Genomic DNA, 18836 nt, shown 5'->3' with positions numbered 1-18836 from the left:
CCATGAGTTGCCGCATCAGCCGAGCATAGCGCTGACCGATTCCTCATTCTCTCAACACTCACTGATTACTGGGATTCCATGCGCCCAAGGATCTGACGATCAGCATGTGTGTCTGAACCTGGTAATCCCTAGCTCTCAAGATGTCAGCCAGAGGGGCGTATTTCTCCACTTTTTGAGCTTGGGTATCATGGAAGGCCGGGGTCCTGTTCTCAAAGGGCACTGTGACATCCACAATGATGATCTTCTTCCAGTCCTCGTTGGTGATGATGATGTCCGGTTGCAGTTGGCTGTCAGTTCCGGGGTTGGCGGCATTCACAGCAACCTTCCCTACGGGTGACGGGATGGCTCTGACCAGGCGATCGTGGATGGTGTTATGTCGCAGCCGCCAGGCTCTGGAATGGGGCTTGCAGTACACGGGACATGGGGTAGTGTCTCGTTGGCATAGCCGCGCTTCTTGCATTGCTTGTCCCGATTCCCATGGCGGATGGGTCCGTTCAGTGGAATGCAGTTGTGTAAGGCCCAGTGGATGAACCTCCAGTCAGCAAATAGGGTGAAGGAATTGGAATTGGTTGCTGGCGTCCCACTAGCACATCACCTCAAATGCCTTGCCCTGATCCAACTTCCGCTTCAGGTTTTCCACATACTGGCAGCAGATGGCATCCTTCAGGGTCCTCTCCAGCATGGTTCTGGCTCTCAAAGTGATGATTGTGTGGTCCGTGTTCTTCACCTGTGGAATTCCTGGCATTCCTCGCACCATGTCTAGCGGCAGCCGATACGCTTTTCCAGTTTCCATGTACCATTGTGGGCATGAGTCCAGAGCGAAGCGAAGTCTTCCCCCTCTCTTCCAAATTCGCCTTCCAGGGAGCCGCTCAGGTAGGTGGCTGGAGTTGGAGGGGGTCCTGGTGATTCGCCTCTTGGTGACATCCTGCATGGCACTTTCTGCAATGTTCCTCACCATGGCGTCCAGGCATGTCAGAAGGCAGAAGACATGAGTGATCACTTCAGCGTTGCATAGAGCACCCATTTGAGGGACCTTGGCACCGCCCTGCCTGTGCGAGATGTACACCAATTCATAGCTGGCTCTCTGGGGAAGAAACATCCACTTCTTCACTAGCTGCCTGATGGTGTTGTCTGCCTTGTTCAGAGGTACCTTCGGCATGGCTGATCCCCTCAGGACAAATGAGATATGGGGGATCAGGAAGGTGTTCAAGGCGTTGATCTTCTGCTATGGTGCCAGTAGGGAGGAGTCGATCCTGGCCACGTCTTGTAGGATCTCCACGATGGTATCCTCAGGTATCTTCTGGACACAGACACCTGTGGGTGTGCCGAGATGTTGGTATGCTTGCCTGTCCTTGAGGAAGATCATGGGTTCACCCTGGATTTGAAATGGCGTCACCTGGACCGAGTCCCTTCTACTGCCATCGGTATGCAGGGTTGCGCACGTCATATACTCAGCTAAGTTCCCTTCCCCTTCCTCAACTGACTCCTCTGTTCTTGCCTGGTGGGATTGGCTTGATTTCGGCAGAGTTTTGAACAGCTCCTTGCTTGCAGTCTGGTTTGCATCCGCCTTTGTGCCCCCTACCGCCTCCTCCTCACTGGGCATTGAAGGTGTTTCTGCGCCCAGTTGTAACAATGCATCCATAATCACATTCAGGGTGCTGGTAGGGTCCCTGCCAAGTATGGCATGCCATTCATTGTAGAAGCAGCAGGTCTGCAGAGTGGCCCCAGATTTGTTGTTGCCCTTCCATGCTTTCTGATATCTCTGCTGAAGTTTCTTGGCTTTCCCCTGGCACTGCTGCTTGTTCCTTTTGTGCCAAGTATGGCATCCCCTGTGCAATGTGCATATAGATGTCTAGATTCCTTTTGCTGTTCCTTAACTGGCTTACACAGCCTCTTCTCCCCACAGGCCAAGGAGATCCAGGACTTGTAGGCAAGAGCATGTCTCGGTATAGCTCTGTCTGTGCCGAGCTGGCATGGTGAGATGCTTACAAATGTGGGTTAGTAGGTGTGCTTTCCAAGGCAGGCAACCAGAAAAAGGCATTTCAAACATGCTGTCTACACTACATTGGCATATCTATGTCTCTCAGGGGTGTTACGAACCCTGAGCAACGTAGTTAAGCCAACCTAACCTCTGGTGAAGACAGCGTTAGGTCAATGGGATAATTCTTCTGTTTCCACCTAGCTACTGCCTCTTGGGCAAGAGGAGTCCCTTCGCCAATGGGAGAACCCTGCCACTGCCTTAGCGAGTGGTTACACTGAAGCACCTGGGCCATCCCTTGAGGGCAACTGCTCCCTAGTTGCTCATAGGAAACAATGGCTGTGTCAGCAGAATCGTCCTTGTCCTTCTACCATGTATGCTGTTATGTGGAGGATGTGGTATATTCACATTTTGCAGTAACTTGTGAAAATACCTTAAATTTCATGATACTATGATTTCTTGACACCTTAAATAACTGCTTCTTGGAGCAGCTAGGCCTGGAACCCACAAGAGGACAGGCAATTCTTGATTTAATCCTAAGTGCAGCATAGGATCTGGTCCAAAAGGTGAATATAGCTGGACCGCTTGGTAATAGTGACCATAATATAATTAAATTTAACATCCCTGTGGTGGGGAAAACCCCACAGCAGCCCAACACTGTAGCATTTAATTTCAGAAAGGGGAACTACACAGAAATGAGGTGGTTAGTTACACAGAAATTAAAAGGTACAGTGCAAAAAGTGAAATCCCTGAAAGCTGCATGGAAACTTTTTAAAGACACAATAATAGAATCTCAACTTAAATGTATACCCCCAAATTTAAAAAAACATAGTAAAAGAATCAAAGTGCCACCATGGCTAAACAATAAAGTGAAAGAAGCAGTGAGAGGTAAAACGGCATCCTTTAAAAAGTGGAAGTTAAATCCTAGTGAGGAAAACAGAAAGGATCATAAACACTGGCAAATGAAGTGTAAACATATAATTAGAAAGGCCAAAAAAGAATTTGAAGAACAGCTAGCCAAAGACTCCAAAAGTAATAGCAAAATTGTTGGAATTTCTAAACATTACAGATAACAATTTCTTTACTCAAAAAGTGTTGCAGCCAACATAACGGAATTCTTTATTAGACCTTGTCATAACAAATAAAGAGGATCTGATCACAGAACTTAAAATTAATGGTAGCTTAGGTACAAGTGATCATGACTTGATCACATTTATAATGTGCAAACAGAATAAAGTCCAGACCAATAATTATAGATACTTGGTGCTTGAATAGGGCTGGTTTCACAAAGCTGAAAATAATTATGGGCCAACTCAGCTGGGAGGAAGAATTTAATCAGAAATCTGTGAATGATAACTGGGAACCATTTAAGAACACCTTCCTAGATTCTCACAAAGCCACAATTCTGCAACTTAGGAAGAAGGCTGTGCTGGTTATAAAACCCAATCTGGTTTAGAGGGGAAATTTTTTATATATATATACACACACACGCGCGCGCACACACACACCAATGGAAGAAAGGGAATGTTGATAGTAATGAATATAAATCAGAAGTTGGGAAGTGTAGAAAATTAATAAGGGAAGCAGAGGAAGAAATCAATCTATGAGCAGCAGAGTTAAAAAGAGTTTTTTAAATATCTTAGGAACAAAAAGCATCCTGACAATGGTATTGGTCCATTACTAGATGAAAATGGTAGGATTGTCAATAATAATGCAGAAGAGTCTTAAATGTTCAATAAATATTTCTGTTTTGTATTTGGAGAAAAAGCAGATGATATAGTCGCATCATATGATGCTGATAACACCCTCCATTCCACTAGTATCTCTGGGGGTGTTACACAGAAGCTGCCAAAGTTAGATATTTTTAAATCAGTAGGTCCAGATAATTGGCAAACATTAAATGGATTAAAAACTGGCTAACTGACAAGTCCCAAAATATAATTGTAAACGGTGAACCATCAGCCAGCAGCATGTTTCCAGGGGGGTCCTGCAGGGATCGGTTCTTGACCCCACACTATTTAACATTTTAATCAATGACCTGGAAAAAAACAAACTGATAAAGTTTGCTGATGACTCGTTTATAAAGTTTGCTGATGACACACTGATAAAGTTTGCCAATAACACAAAAACTGGGGGCACTGTAAATGATGAAGAGGACAGGTCACTGATACAGAGTGTTCTGGAAAGCTTGATAACCTGGGCACAAGCAAACAATATGCATTTTAATATGCTTAAATATAAATGTATACATCTAGGAACAAAGAAAGTAGGCCACTTACATGATGGGGGGCTCTATTCTGGGAATCAGTGACTCTGAAGAAGATTTGGGGATTGTGGTAGTCAGCTGAACATGAGCTTAAAGAGGGATGCTGTGGCTAAAAGAGCTAATGTGACACTGGGATGCATAGATGGGAATCCCGAGTAGGAGTAGAGAGGTTATTTTACATCTGTATTTGGCACTGGTGCGACGACTGCTGGAATACTCTATCCCCTTCTGGTGCCCACAATTCAAGAAGGATGTTGATAAATTCGAGAGGTTCAGAGAAGAGCTACAAGAAGATTAAAAAAAGAAACGGAGTACTTGTGGCACCTTAGAGACTAACCAATTTATTTGAGCATAAGCTTTCGTGAGCTACAGCTCACTTCATCGGATGCATACTGTGGAAAACGTATAAGACCTTTTTATACACACAAAGCATGAAAAAATACCTCCCCCCACCCCACTCTCCTGCTGGTAACAGCTTATCTAAAGTGATCACTCTCCTTACAATGTGTATGATAATCAAGTTGGGCCATTTCCAGCACAAATCCAGGTTTTCTCCCCCCCCCCCCCCCACACACACACAAACCCACTCTCCTGCTGGTAATAGGGTTGGGGGGAGGGGGGGAGAAAACCTGGATTTGTGCTGGAAATGGCCCAACTTGATTATCATACACATTGTAAGGAGAGTGATCACTTTAGATAAGCTATTACCAGCAGGAGAGTGGGGTGTGGGGAGGTATTTTTTTTCATGCTTTGTGTGTATAAAAAGGTCTTCTACACTTTCCACAGTATGCATCCGATGAAGTGAGCTGTAGCTCACGAAAGCTCATGCTCAAATAAATTGGTTAGTCTCTAAGGTGCCACAAGTACTCCTTTCCTTTTTGCAAATATAGACTAACATGGCTGTTACTCTGAAACCTGTCAAGAAGATTAAAGGATTTGACAACATGCCTTCTATCAATAAACTCAAAATGCTCAATCTCTTTAGTTTAACAAAGGAAGGTTAAGGGTTGACTTGATTACAATCTATAAGTATCTACATGGGGAATACATATTTAATAACGGGTTCTTCAATCTAGAAGAGAAACATAATCCAATGGCTGGTAGTTGAAGCTAAACAAATTCAGACTGGATATAAGATATAAATTTTTGACAGTGAAGGTAATTAACCACTGAAACAATTTACCAAGTGTTCTGGTGGATTCTCCATCACCAACCGTTTTAAAATTAGGATTAGAAGTTTTTCTCAAAGGTCTGCTCTAGGAATCATTTTGGGTAAGGTCTCTGGCCCATGTCATACAGAAAGTCAGATTAGATGATCACAATGGTCCCTTCTGGCCTTGGAACCTATTAATCTTTTGTCCTAACACCCATTGGAAACCTTCTCTTTACATATCATCATTCTGGGAACCTCATAACATTAGAGGAATGAGTCCAAGAAATCCAAATGTTTGGTTATATGATCCAGTTCTACACTCCACCTCCCTCATCGATTCTCAGGGACCCTTCTCACAAGAGGTTACTCATCCAAGAGGTCAATACTCTCCTCACTCTTGAAACTATAGAAGAGGTTTATGCATGTTACAGACAGAAAGGTTTCTATTAAAAATATTTCCTCAAGAAGGAAAGAGGTTGGAGACTGTCACAGGGCGGGACTCACCCCTGCAGCACCTCCTGCTGGTCTCTCAGGGAATTAGCTCTTCCAGCCTCTGGAGTGCCCTCTGCAGGCCAGTGTCTCACTGCCACTGGCCCCTGTGTCCCTCCCGGAGCCTGATGCCCCTTTCCCTGGGGTGCTGCCCCCTGGCAGTACCCCCACAGTCTCTGGTCTCCCCTCCCCAGGGAACCCCCACCCACTATCCCCACCTCGCCTCAGTCTTTGGCTACTGCCAGTCACCATTGAGCCCCCGCACACTGGGACAGACGGCAGTGTATAAGCCAATCATCACAGGCAAGGGAGGTTTGGACCTGCTGCCTCTGCCTACCCATGGGCTGCCCCCTGCAACCCCAGTACCCTTTTTGGCTTTCCACTAGGCCTACAGCCTGGGGGGTTTCTGGGTCGGAGCTCCCCAGGTCCTCTGGCCTACCCTTAGGTACCCAGGTATGCTCCCCAGCAGCCAGGCCCTTCTCCCTCTAAAGGCAGAGAGAGAGTCCATCTGCTCCCGGCCCACTGCCCTCTTATAAGGGCCAGCTGAGCTCTGATTGGGGCATGGCCACAGCTGAGCCTGCTTCCCCCAATCAGCCTGGGAACTGCTTGCTCCCAGCCACAGCCTTCTCTTGGGCTGTTTTAAGCCCTTTAAGGCGAAAGCAGGTGACCACCCTGCTACAGAGACCCATTCCAGACCTCTGGCTACTCAATGAACTCGATTACAATCTATACCTTCATTCAATGCATAAGGTTTGGATGGTGACTGTAGCAGTGATCATTCCGACTCTAGATCCAGAAGACTGGTTTGTGCCTCCCGTCCTTCAAAATGCCTACTTTCATGGTGCTAGCGATCTTGCACACAGAAAGTACCTCAGGTTTGTGGTAGGTTGAAACCACAACCAGTACAGGCCTATCCCCAGCGCCAAGACTTTTCATAAAGTTGTTATCTGTAGTGGTAGCTTGCCTGAGAAGGATGGGGATATCAGTACACCCATATTTGGATCACAGGCTCATCAAGGATAGGTCTCATCAGGGAGAGCAGTACAGCGGTGCATAGACAATCCAGGAAGTTTTTGAAAAGCGTAGGGGACAATTTCCTGGTGCAAGTGCTAGAGGAGCCAACTGGGGGGGAGCTTTTCTTGACCTGCTGCTCACAAACCGGGAAGAATTAGTAGGGGAAGCAAAAGTGGATGGGAATCTGGGAGGCAGTGACCATGAGTTGGTTGAGTTCAGGATCCTGACACAGGGAAGAAAGGTAAGCAGCAGGATACGGATCCTGGACTTCAGGAAAGCAGACTTCGACTTCCTCAGGGAACGGATGGGTAGGATCCCCTGGGGGACTAACATGAAAGGGAAAGGAGTCCAGGAGAGCTGGCTGTATTTCAAGGAATCCCTGTTGAGGTTACAGGGACAGACCATCCCGATGTGTCGAAAGAATACTAAGTATGGCAGGCGACCAGCTTGGCTTAACGGTGAAATCCTAGCAGATCTTAAGCATAAAAAAGAAGCTTACAAGAAGTGGAAGGTTGGACATATGACCAGGAAAGAGTATAAAAATATTGCTCGGGCATGTAGGAAACAAATTAGGAGGGCCAAATCGCACCTGGAGCTGCAGCTAGCGAGAGATGTTAAGAGTAACAAGAAGGGTTTCTTCAGGTATGTTGGCAACAAGAAGAAAGCCAAGGAAAGTGTGGGCCCCTTAATGAATGAGGGAGGCAACCTAGTGACGGAGGATGTGGAAAAAGCTAATGTACTCAATGCTTTTTTTGCCTCTGTCTTCACGAACAAGGTCAGCTCCCAGACTGCTGTGCTGGGCATCACAACATGGGGAATAGATGGCCAGCCCTCTGTGGAGAAAGAGGTGGTTAGGGACTATTTAGAAAAACTGGACGTGCACAAGTCCATGGGGCCGGATGAGTTGCATCGGAGAGTGCTAAAGGAACTGGCGGCTGTGATTGCAGAGCCATTGGCCATTATCTTTGAAAACTCGTGGCGAACGGGGGAAGTCCCGGATGCCAATCTTTAAAAAAGGGAAGAAGGAGGATCCTGGGAACTACTGGCCAGTAAGCCTCACTTCAGTCCCCGGAAAAATCATGGAGCAGGTCCTCAAAGAATCAATCCTGAAGCACTTACATGAGAGGAAAGTGATCAGGAACAGTCAGCATGGATTCACCAAGGGAAGGTCATGCCTGACTAATCTAATCGCCTTCTATGATGAGATTACTGGTTCTGTGGATGAAGGGAAAGCAGTGGATGTATTGTATCTTGACTTTAGCAAAGCTTTTGACACGGTCTCCCACAGTATTCTTGTCAGCAAGTTAAGGAAGTATGGGCTGGATGAATGCACTATAAGGTGGGTAGAAAGTTGGCTAGATTGTCGGGCTCAACGGGTAGTGATCAATGGCTCCATGTCTAGTTGGCAGCCGGTGTCAAGTGGAGTGCCCCAGGGGTCGGTCCTGGGGCCGGTTTTGTTCAATATCTTCATAAATGATCTGGAGGATGGTGTGGATTGCACTCTCAGCAAATTTGCGGATGATACTAAACTGGGAGGAGTGGTAGATACTCTGGAGGGGAGGGATAGGATACAGAGGGACCTAGACAAATTGGAGGATTGGGCCAAAAGAAATCTGATGAGGTTCAACAAGGATAAGTGCAGGGTCCTGCACTTAGGACGGAAGAACCCAATGTACCGCTACAGACTAGGGACCGAATGGCTAGGCAGCAGTTCTGCGGAAAAGGACCTAGGGGTGACAGTGGATGAGAAGCTGGATATGAGCCAGCAGTGTGCCCTTGTTGCCAAGAAGGCCAATGGCATTTTGGGATGTATAAGTAGGGGCATAGCGAGCAGATCGAGGGACATGATCATCCCCCTCTATTCGACATTGGTGAGGCCTCATCTGGAGTACTGTGTCCAGTTTTGGGCCCCACACTAAAAGAAGGATGTGGATAAATTGGAGAGAGTCCAGCGAAGGGCAACAAGAATGATTAGGGGTCTGGAACACATGAGTTATGAGGAGAGGCTGAGGGAACTGGGATTGTTTAGTCTGCAGAAGAATCATAGAATCATAGAATATCAGGGTTGGAAGGGACCCCAGAAGGTCATCTAGTCCAATCCCCTGCTCGAAGCAGGACCAATTCCCAGTTAAATCATCCCAGCCAGGGCTTTGTCAAGCCTGACCTTAAAAACCTCTAAGGAAGGAGATTCTACCACCTCCCTAGGTAACGCATTCCAGTGTTTCACCACCCTCTTAGTGAAAAAGTTTTTCCTAATATCCAATCTAAACCTCCCCCACTGCAACTTGAGACCATTACTCCTCGTTCTGTCATCTGCTACCATTGAGAACAGTCTAGAGCCATCCTCTTTGGAACCCCCTTTCAGGTAGTTGAAAGCAGCTATCAAATCCCCCCTCATTCTTCTCTTCTGCAGGCTAAACAATCCCAGCTCCCTCAGCCTCTCCTCATAAGTCATGTGTTCTAGACCCCTAATCATTTTTGTTGCCCTTCGCTGGACTCTCTCCAATTTATCCACATCCTTCTTGTAGTGTGGGGCCCAAAACTGGACACAGTACTCCAGATGAGGCCTCACCAATGTCGAATAGAGGGGAACGATCACGTCCCTCGATCTGCTCGCTATGCCCCTACTTATACATCCCAAAATGCCATTGGCCTTCTTGGCAACAAGGGCACACTGCTGACTCATATCCAGCTTCTCGTCCACTGTCACCCCTAGGTCCTTTTCCGCAGAACTGCTGCCTAGCCATTCGGTCCCTAGTCTGTAGCGGTGCATTGGATTCTTCCATCCTAAGTGCAGGACCCTGCACTTATCCTTATTGAACCTCATCAGATTTCTTTTGGCCCAATCCTCCAATTTGTCTAGGTCCTTCTGTATCCTATCCCTCCCCTCCAGCGTATCTACCACTCCTCCCAGTTTAGTATCATCCGCAAATTTGCTGAGAGTGCAATCCACACCATCCTCCAGATCATTTATGAAGATATTGAACAAAACCGGCCCCAGGACTGACCCTTGGGGCACTCCACTTGATACCGGCTGCCAACTAGACATGGAGCCATTGATCACTACCCGTTGAGCCCGACAATCTAGCCAACTTTCTACCCACCTTATAGTGCATTCATCCAGCCCATACTTCCTTAACTTGCTGACAAGAATACTGTGGGAGACCGTGTCAAAAGCTTTGCTAAAGTCAAGAAACAATACATCCACTGCTTTCCCTTCATCCACAGAACCAGTAATCTCATCATAAAAGGCGATTAGATTAGTCAGGCATGACCTTCCCTTGGTGAATCCATGCTGGCTGTTCCTGATCACTTTCCTCTCATGCAAGTGCATCAGGATTGATTCTTTGAGGACCTGCTCCATGATTTTTCCCGGGACTGAGGTGAGGCTGACTGGCCTGTAGTTCCCAGGATCCTCCTTCTTCCCTTTTTTAAAGATTGGCAGAAGAGAAGAATGAGGGGGGATTTGATAGCTGCTTTCAACGACCTGAGAGGTAGTTCCAGAGAGGATGGTTCTAGACTATTCTCAGTGGTGGAAGAGGACAGGACAAGGAGTAATGGTCTCAAGTTGCAGTGGGGGAGGTTTAGGTTGGATATTAGGAAAAACTTTTTCACTAGGAGGGTGGTGAAACACTGGAATGCGTTGCCTAGGGAGGTGGTGGAATCTCCTTCCTTAGAAGTTTTTAAGGTCAGGCTTGACAAAGCCCTGGCTGGGATGATTTAATTGGGTATGGGTCCTGCTTTTGAGCAGGGGGTTGGACTAGATGACCTCCTGAGGTCCCTTCCAACCCTGATATTCTATGATTCTATGATTCTATGATCATGATAGGGAATACAACTTCCATGCTTTGTGTAACAGGCAGGGAGGGGATTTGTCATCAACCCTGTGCAGAGAAGCAGTGCAACACTGGAACTTGTGCATTCAGCATCACATTACAGTCACAGCTATCCATTTATCAGGATTACAGAACATGGTGGCAGATAGATCTGAGCAAGAAATCCTTGACAGAACATGAACAGGAAATAAAGTATTCAGTGATTCAGTTCATCTTCAAAAGGTGGGGTCTCTCCTCAATTGACTTGTTTGCAATGCACGAGGGCAAGACATGTCCACCTTTCTAGTCCATATGGGGATTCAGTGTGGGGTCCCAAGGGGATGCGTTGCTCATTTCATGTTCAGATGCTCAGGTACATCTATTCCCACCAGTTCCTTTGATTCCCAGGGTGCTCCGGAAAGCCAGGCAGGATGCAGCAAAGATTATCTTGACAGTTCCACTATGGCCAAGACAGTATTGCTTCCCATAACTCACATGGCATTCAATTGCCACCAATACTTCTACCATTAGATCCAGACCTAGTATCTTAGAACAACAATCTAATCCAATATCCCAACCTACACACCCTCCATGAAACTGCAGGGGCTTTGGATAGATGTCAGAAGTAGAAAAAGTAAATGTTCTTCTGAACTACACAACATACTAATCAATAGCAGGAAAGTCTTCACTAAAAAGACTTAATAATTCAAAGTGGAAAATATTTGTTGTTTGGTGTGAACGTCACCTAATGACTTTGGATGCCAAAATTCCTTTGATCTCGGCGTAGATAGTATATACTGTTCCTGAAGAACACAGGTCTCTCAATCAGTTCTTTCCGGGAGTACCACGCTGCTGTTAGTGCCCTGTAGAGGAATACGCTGTGTTTTCCCATCCTATCACTACCAGATTTTTAAAAGTGAGAGTATTTCCCCCATGCAGGAACCCCTGGGGTTTAAATGTAGTCTGATCAGGCCTTATAGGTCCCTGTTTTTAACCTTTGACTACATGCTATTTACAGCACATATCCATGAAAACTTCCTTCCTCATTGCAATAACATCTGCAAGGAGGTAGGTGAACTAGGTGCTCCTATGGCGGACCCCAGTGTGCATTTTTTGTCCAGATCGGGTATCGTAGAGACCGTATCCAAAGGTCATTCCAAAACCTGTGTCTGAGTTGTATCTAAAGCAGGTCATCCGTGCGCCCATATTTTTTTCAGACCCTCATACTAACTGTGGTGAAGCCAAATTACACTTAAGACATTAAAAGGCCCTTTGCATTTTATCTTCAAAGGACCAGACCCTTTTGGTCTTCTCCAAGACTGTTTGTTTTCTGTGCTGAAAAGATGAAGGGAAACCCCATATCAACAGAGAGGCTGATGAAATGAGCTTTGTAGTACATCAATTTGTGCTACAAGGCAGTCAAATTATAATGACCAAATAATAGGGAACATTCCATGAGAGTTCTGGCAGCTTTAGGTGCTTCTTTATAAAATGTCCCCATTGCAGACATTTGTAAAGCTACCACTTGGGGCATCTAGAATGGATGCTTCTTTCAGCAAAGGCCTCTGCTTGGTTAAGACTCCAAGCTCCCACCTCCTTATTCAGGTCATTGCTTAGGAATCACCTTGAGTGGAATATACATAGGGACAATCACTTGAGAAGAAAGGGAAGTTACTTACCTGTACAGTAACTGGAGTTCTTTGGAATGTGCTATTCATATGTCTATTCCATGACCCTCCCACCTTCCCTTCTGCTTCAACATCCTATTACACCTTGCAGGTCTGAAGTAGAGAGGGAACTGAAGTGGCGGTTGGTCCAACTCCACCCCTTATGCCCTTGGTACGGGGCACGAGGGTGTTCAGGGCACATGCACAGACTAACAGACACAGCTAGCAAAAATCTCCAATTGAGAGCACATGGATGCATATACATCTTGAGGGGAATACATATGTGAACAACACAGCTCGAAGAACTCCAGTTACTGCGCAGGTTTCAGAGTAGCAGCCGTGTTAGTCTGTATTCACAAAAAGAAAAGGAGGACTTGTAGCACCTTAGAGACTAACAAATTTATTTGAGCAGAAGCTTTCATGAAGTTGATTCTCTTTCTTCTAAGTATTTCCAATATTCCTGAATACTAAAAATACTCTTCCTTCTCATCCAGACATTCTGGATGGCCATTTCCAAAACCTCCTGAGGCGTCTCAGGTCTGGTTTTCAGCTTTCTGTTATTCAAAGGTGTCTGATACATGGCACAGCTGACAGGCACAGACTCACTTTTTATTATTCAGTTTCAGGCTCACTAGAAATTCTCTGTTGAACAGTGCAATCAGGATATGATCATGATCAGCATTAGCGTCTGCGAGGGCGTCTCCACAACCAATCCGCTACAGCCAAAATAGTCCTGCTTGAAACAGGACTATGTTAATGCAAACAAGGTACATTTTAGTTCATGCCAGCAGGGTCTACATGGGGCAGTGACAGTACAAATTTTTAGTGTGCACTGCAATTCACACCCCCAGAGTCCACACTGTGGCGCTGTGTAGACAAGTCCTTATATGCCATTTGCAATTACATCAATTCTGTGAGTCCCTCTAGCACTTTGTGGTGACATCCCTGGTGCTCTTCTGGAGACAGAGAAATGCCAAATGGCCTTCCCTGCCATTTATATCTGCCTAAAGAAGTCCAGATGTTTGTCAAAGAGCTGCTTTCTGATCACGTTTTACCTGCCAGAAGCCATCTGTGGTGTCTGAACAGAACAGCTCCCTTGTGAGGCTGGGCAGGATCCCTCCAGTGGCTAAGAAAGTACAATGGGAGTGTTTTAGAGCTTCACTGAGGTGTATGGGGTGAATACCAGAGTTTGTCTAGTATTTTAATAGCTACTGGACTGGTGTCCAGTCTGTCAATCATTTCACTTTCTTTTAGACTCCCCTCTCCACAAAGTTGTCAAGCTAGTATTTAAGTTCTTTCTTCACTGTGTGGTGCATGTAGCAGTTTCAGCTTAGGACTGATTTCCAAGTGATATTCTCCAGGAAAATCCAAGACCTTTACAAAAATCCCCATATTGATTATTTGCTGGAACTGTCTGCTACCTTGCAGATCATTACATCATCCATCACTTGTAATAGCTGCAGCTTATCACTTGATTCTGACCAAAGCAGAAGCACTTAACAGTGTTTCAGTTATTTCCTGGTCTGGTTTGTGAAGCTGGACTGTGTGTGGACACTTCACTGTCCTGGGACGACACTAATGGGACACTGCAGCATGTTAGCCTTGCAGCTGCTTCAGCGTTTGTCCACGAGGCTGCAGAATGCTTGCTTCACAGACAGCCTCATGCACTGGCATTGCAGACGGGCGTGGAATGTTGCTCACGGCCTTTGCCAAAGTGACTCAGGGCCTCTGGTCAGCCACAAAGTAGAATTAGACAAGTAAAAACTTTTTAACTCCACATTGCGAACTGCATTTAAATATTACACATGAGAAACAATCTGCAGTGCTTAACAACAGGTTTTATTGGTCCTGCAAAACCCAGGAACAGTGCTACATATTTTTGAGCACTACCTACTGGCACCTTATCTATTACCTATTTATGTACATATATGCAGAGACAGAACAGTCCTTCTGCATCGCAACTGTTTGGGATTAATCTTCCCAAATCTAGCACCTTCTTTTTTCAAGCTAAATTTATTTGCTTATTTTCTGCCTGTATTTCTAATCTGTCTGGTCCCATTTCCAAAGCAATGAAGTATTTGTAGACACTGAATTTGATGTGATAGGTTTCACAACCTTTTGTATTAACTTTCCACAAATATTCAGACAAGCAACTGTTTCCTTTCATTCTTAATAAATTTGGGGCAAGGAGAATGTTGTAAAGACTCGTACAGATGTGCATTTGTTCTGGACATACTTGTGTATCTATTGTGAGAGCGCCTTGTGGGATGGTCTGAGTTGGATATTAGGAAACACTGTTTCACTAGGAAGGTGGTGAAGCACTGGAATGGGTTACCTAGGGAGGTGGTGGAATCTCCATTCTTAGAGGTTTTTAAGGCCTGGCTTGACAAAGCCCTGGCTGGCATGATTTAGTTGGTATTGGTCCTGCTTTGAGCAGGGGGTTGGACTAGAAGACCTCCTGAGGTCTCTTCCAACTCTAATCTTCTATGATTTGCGAGTCACTCAGTGAGGGGGGAGAAACGATCCCATGTGATTTATGTGCCTAGTCACACAGCAGAAATAGTGAATATTTGAAGCGATAGTCCTGGCAAATAGTCTGTGAGCAGACCATAGGCTGAAACATGTCTATGTAAACCATGCAGTGCCTGGATAATTCAGAGAGAAAGGCACTTGTCGGACCCTATCACTACCTCAGCAGAGCACGCAAGCCTGGAGTTCATGCTCAAACTCTGCCTCTGCTGGGGCTTGACTTCATTGTCAACTCAGAAACAATTACACAACTTTCCATGTAGCTTCCCCCAGTACATTCTTGACACACAACACACCCGCTTGCACCCGCACCCAAAGAACTTGTGTACTCCTTGTACTGCAGTCAAGTTTACTCTGCTGTACAGCCCAGGGCATGGAGGGTGTGGTCGGGGCACTCTGGGTATACAATAATTGTTATTGTCAATCACTAATAATCCAAAAATGGCTGAATATATTTTATTCAAATTAAAACAAACTCAGCCTCCCTAAAACACCAACAACCGAAACCCCTTTGATGCTGGCGCAAAGCCTGGAAAGTGTCACATCCATGGTAAGTGGTTTCAAAAAGTTCTGAGTGAACCAGGTACTTATAAGAGCACTTTTTGTTTTATCCTTAGTTGTAGCTTGGACTATTCATTACCTGGGAAGGCTAGACTGACTATGCATGTGGGGACAGGAAGGTTCCCCCAGGACATGCTGGCAGGAACCTGGGGGCATTTGTTGTTCTCCGTATTATCTCTGGATCAAGACCCCGTTGGAGCTGGGCCTTGGGGGCTGGAATACCTGTGACTTATGTTTTCTTTTTTGAATGCAGGATCCAAGGAGGAGATCCAAGATGTGTACGAACATTCTGTTTAATGAAAGATGAACTCATCTGCATACTACAGAGAGCCAGAGTGGACAAAACATTCAGGAAATGAACAAGAACTGGAATCAGTGACTTATTTCCTGTATCTCTGAGCAGGTAGTGGAGTAACAGTCCTAGTCTGCCCCACACTGAGAAACAAAATGTGCTGGTAACCTCCATGATGCCCCCTCCTGCCTGCTCCCCGCCCACATTACCATATTGTGGTCACACAAAACCACCACTGCTCTCTCCTTTTAAGGCACAGACAGCACACACTGATCAGAAGACACTCTGGGGGCATGGACTTATTCATTCCAACCCTGTGTCCAATGTTCGTTATCTGGAGAGCCTGCTGGGTAGACATAAACTGGTATTTTGGCATGGTCACAAACCTGTGGGAGTTTGGAGGCTTTTGGAAATGTTTTGGAAATGGGCAGACCTGTGAGACTAAAAGCTGAAGAGATGACATTATATAGCCAAATAGCTCCTGCCTTTTTCATTTCCTCACTTAGGTCAAAGTCAGGCCAGCCTACTTCACTAACCCTGAATACTCTTATTTAAGCTTAAACTTAAGCACAGGATACTCTCTTCCATTTCTACACTGCAGGAGCTCTCTTAGGTCCTGACCCTGCAAGATGCTTCCACTGACTGCAATGGGAATTGAGGGTCCCTGCCACTTGGCAATTAACTGTCCTTCAGCTGAGGCCAGGGTGGGCCACAACTTGTAATTTTGCCTATCCTAGGATCTAGCTGGAGGAGCAGTGAGGACATTCCAGATTCTGCTAGCATTTCCAGGAAAGAGCTGGGGCTGAGAATCTTCTCAGAATCCATTACGTTACCTGGAAGTGTTATTGGATTCCTCATTCATCACTTCAGTCCTAGCTTAATTATCAAAGTAGTTATAAGGCCAGCCCTATAACTGTGCTCAGTAGCTCACTTACAGTGCATGTTTCAAAGCCTCTCTAAGCATCTTTCTGGAAAGCATGGGAATCATGGAGAAATGAGAGACTGTCCTCTTAATCCATTAGCCAGCAGGAGTCCTCCTCCTGCCTTCCTCATCATGATCATTGCCATCATCATCACCTGGCATAGTGAGACGCACACTGGAGTCCCTGGGAAAGCACCTGGGACAGTAAATGCTCAGGAGAGCCCCAGCTAACATTTCTGGAATCTTAAGATGTTTTCAGTGACCTGCAAATGAATTCTTCAAAATCAGCTGTGTCCTGTTCTAGCTTCTTTCTGGTGGAGGCAGATGGCTGGAAAAAACAAAGAGGGTTTTTTCTTGTTGCTTGCATTTACCTTAGAAATCCAGGAATTCATGGATTCACAAGTATTAAGGCCAGAAGGAAGCATTATGATCATCTAATCTGAGTTCCTGTATAACACAAGCCAGAGAATGTCACTCAGTGAGTCCTGCATCAAACCCATGATTTCTTATTGGAACATAAGAACACAGAACATAGGACTGGAAAGGACCTTCCAGGTCTTTGACTCCTGTCCCCAGCTATCGCAGCCAACCCTGTCAGATAATCCCATTCATATATGTATCAATCTACATTTTAAAACCAGTGACGTTGTTTGGCCCCACTACTCCTCTTGGAAGGCTGTTCCAGAATCACACTGCTCTAGAACTGAGCTAGAGCAGATTTGTTAGAAAGATATGCATATTAAATTTGACCTCAGTTCAGTATACAACTGTGGTCAAAAAAGCAAACAAGATGCATATAGAATGGCACTGAGAATAATACAGAAGCTATTATAATGCCATTATAGAACTCAGTTGGTGCAGCTTCCCCTGGACATGGTGCAGCTCTGATCAGCCCTCTCAGAAAGGATTTTGTGGAAGTGGAGGGTTTCAGAGGGCAAGGGTGATGAGAATGAACAGAGACTGGAAAAACTCTCATGTGAAAAGAGATTGGAAAGATTGGGATTGTTACCTTAGCGAGGAGACAGATCAGACTAATGAATGGTCTGGAGAAGGGAAATCGGGATCTTCTGCTCTCCCTGTCTTACAGCACAAGAACAAGGGGCCATATGATGAAATTAAAAGGTGTGATATTCAAAATTGATCAAACAAAATACTTTTTCACACAATGCATAATTAATCGGTGGAACTCGCTGCTACAAAAAGTCATTTAAGGATTTAGCAAGATTCAGAATGGGGTTGGACAGTTATATGGACATGAGAAACACCCAGAGTTCTCATGCTAATGAGAATGCTGGAAGGGATATTAGTCCCCCCGCCCATGCTTCAGGGCTGAAGCCAGTTTCTAACTACAGTAGAACCTCAGAGATACGAACACCTTGGGAATGGAGGTTGTTCATAACTCTGAAATGTTTGTAACTCTGAACAAAACATTATGGTTGTTATTTCAAAATACGGCTTTGAAACTTTACTACGCAGAACAAAAATGCTGCTTTTCCTTTTTTTTAGTAGTTTACGTTTAACACAGGATTGTGTTAAACGTATTATTTTATCTCTGCTGCTGCCTGATTGTGTACTTCTGCTTCCAAATGAGGTGTGTGGATCACTGGTCAGTTCGTAAACTCTGATGTTCTACTGTAGGAGAGACCAGGCCGAGACCTGATGTGGGGGCAGATTTTCCCACAGCTGCTACCGTGAGGTGTGTGCACCCAGGGGCGGCAGGTTTGTATAATTTTTGGTGGTGCCCAGAATGGGTCCAAGTTCCACCCCCCGACACACCTGCCTAAGGCTCTGGGAGGGAGTTTGGGTGCGGGAGGGGGTGCGGGGTGCAGGCTCTGGGAGGGAGTTTGGGCGCGGGAGGGGTGAGGGGTCAGGCTCTGGGAGGGAGTTTGGGTGTGGCATGCAGGCTCTGGTCTGGGACAGGGGGTTGGGGTGCAGGAGGAGGGACGGGGGGCGGGCTCTGGGAGGGAGTTTGGGTGTGGCATGCGGGCTCTGGTCTGGGACAGGGGGTTGGGGTGCAGGAGGAGGGACGGGGGGCGGGCTCTGGGAGGGAGTTTGGGTGTGGGATGTGGGCTCTGGGCTGGGGCGGGGGGTTGGGGTGCGGGAGGAGGGACAGGGGGGCTCTGGGAGGGAGTTTGGGTGTGGCATGCGGG

General features: G+C 46.0%; 1 protein-coding gene across 1 annotated transcript in view; it reads left to right on the top strand.

Annotated features, from left to right (window-relative positions):
• The window catches only part of RNF43 (ring finger protein 43), a 132760-nt gene extending 114266 nt beyond the window's left edge, over window positions 1–18494 (top strand). Inside the window, exon 9 of the mRNA XM_048823916.2 lies at window positions 15726–18494. Coding sequence (XP_048679873.2) covers window positions 15726–15769 — 44 coding nt within the window. The 3' untranslated portion in view covers window positions 15770–18494. The remainder of the gene's footprint in view (window positions 1–15725) is intronic.
• The last annotated feature ends 342 nt before the right edge of the window (window positions 18495–18836 follow it).

Source organism: Caretta caretta, chromosome 17 (assembly GCF_965140235.1).
Source record: "Caretta caretta isolate rCarCar2 chromosome 17, rCarCar1.hap1, whole genome shotgun sequence".
NCBI lineage: Eukaryota > Metazoa > Chordata > Testudines > Cheloniidae > Caretta > Caretta caretta.
Note: the sequence above shows the minus strand (reverse complement) of the source record. Positions and strands in the feature narration are given on the sequence as shown.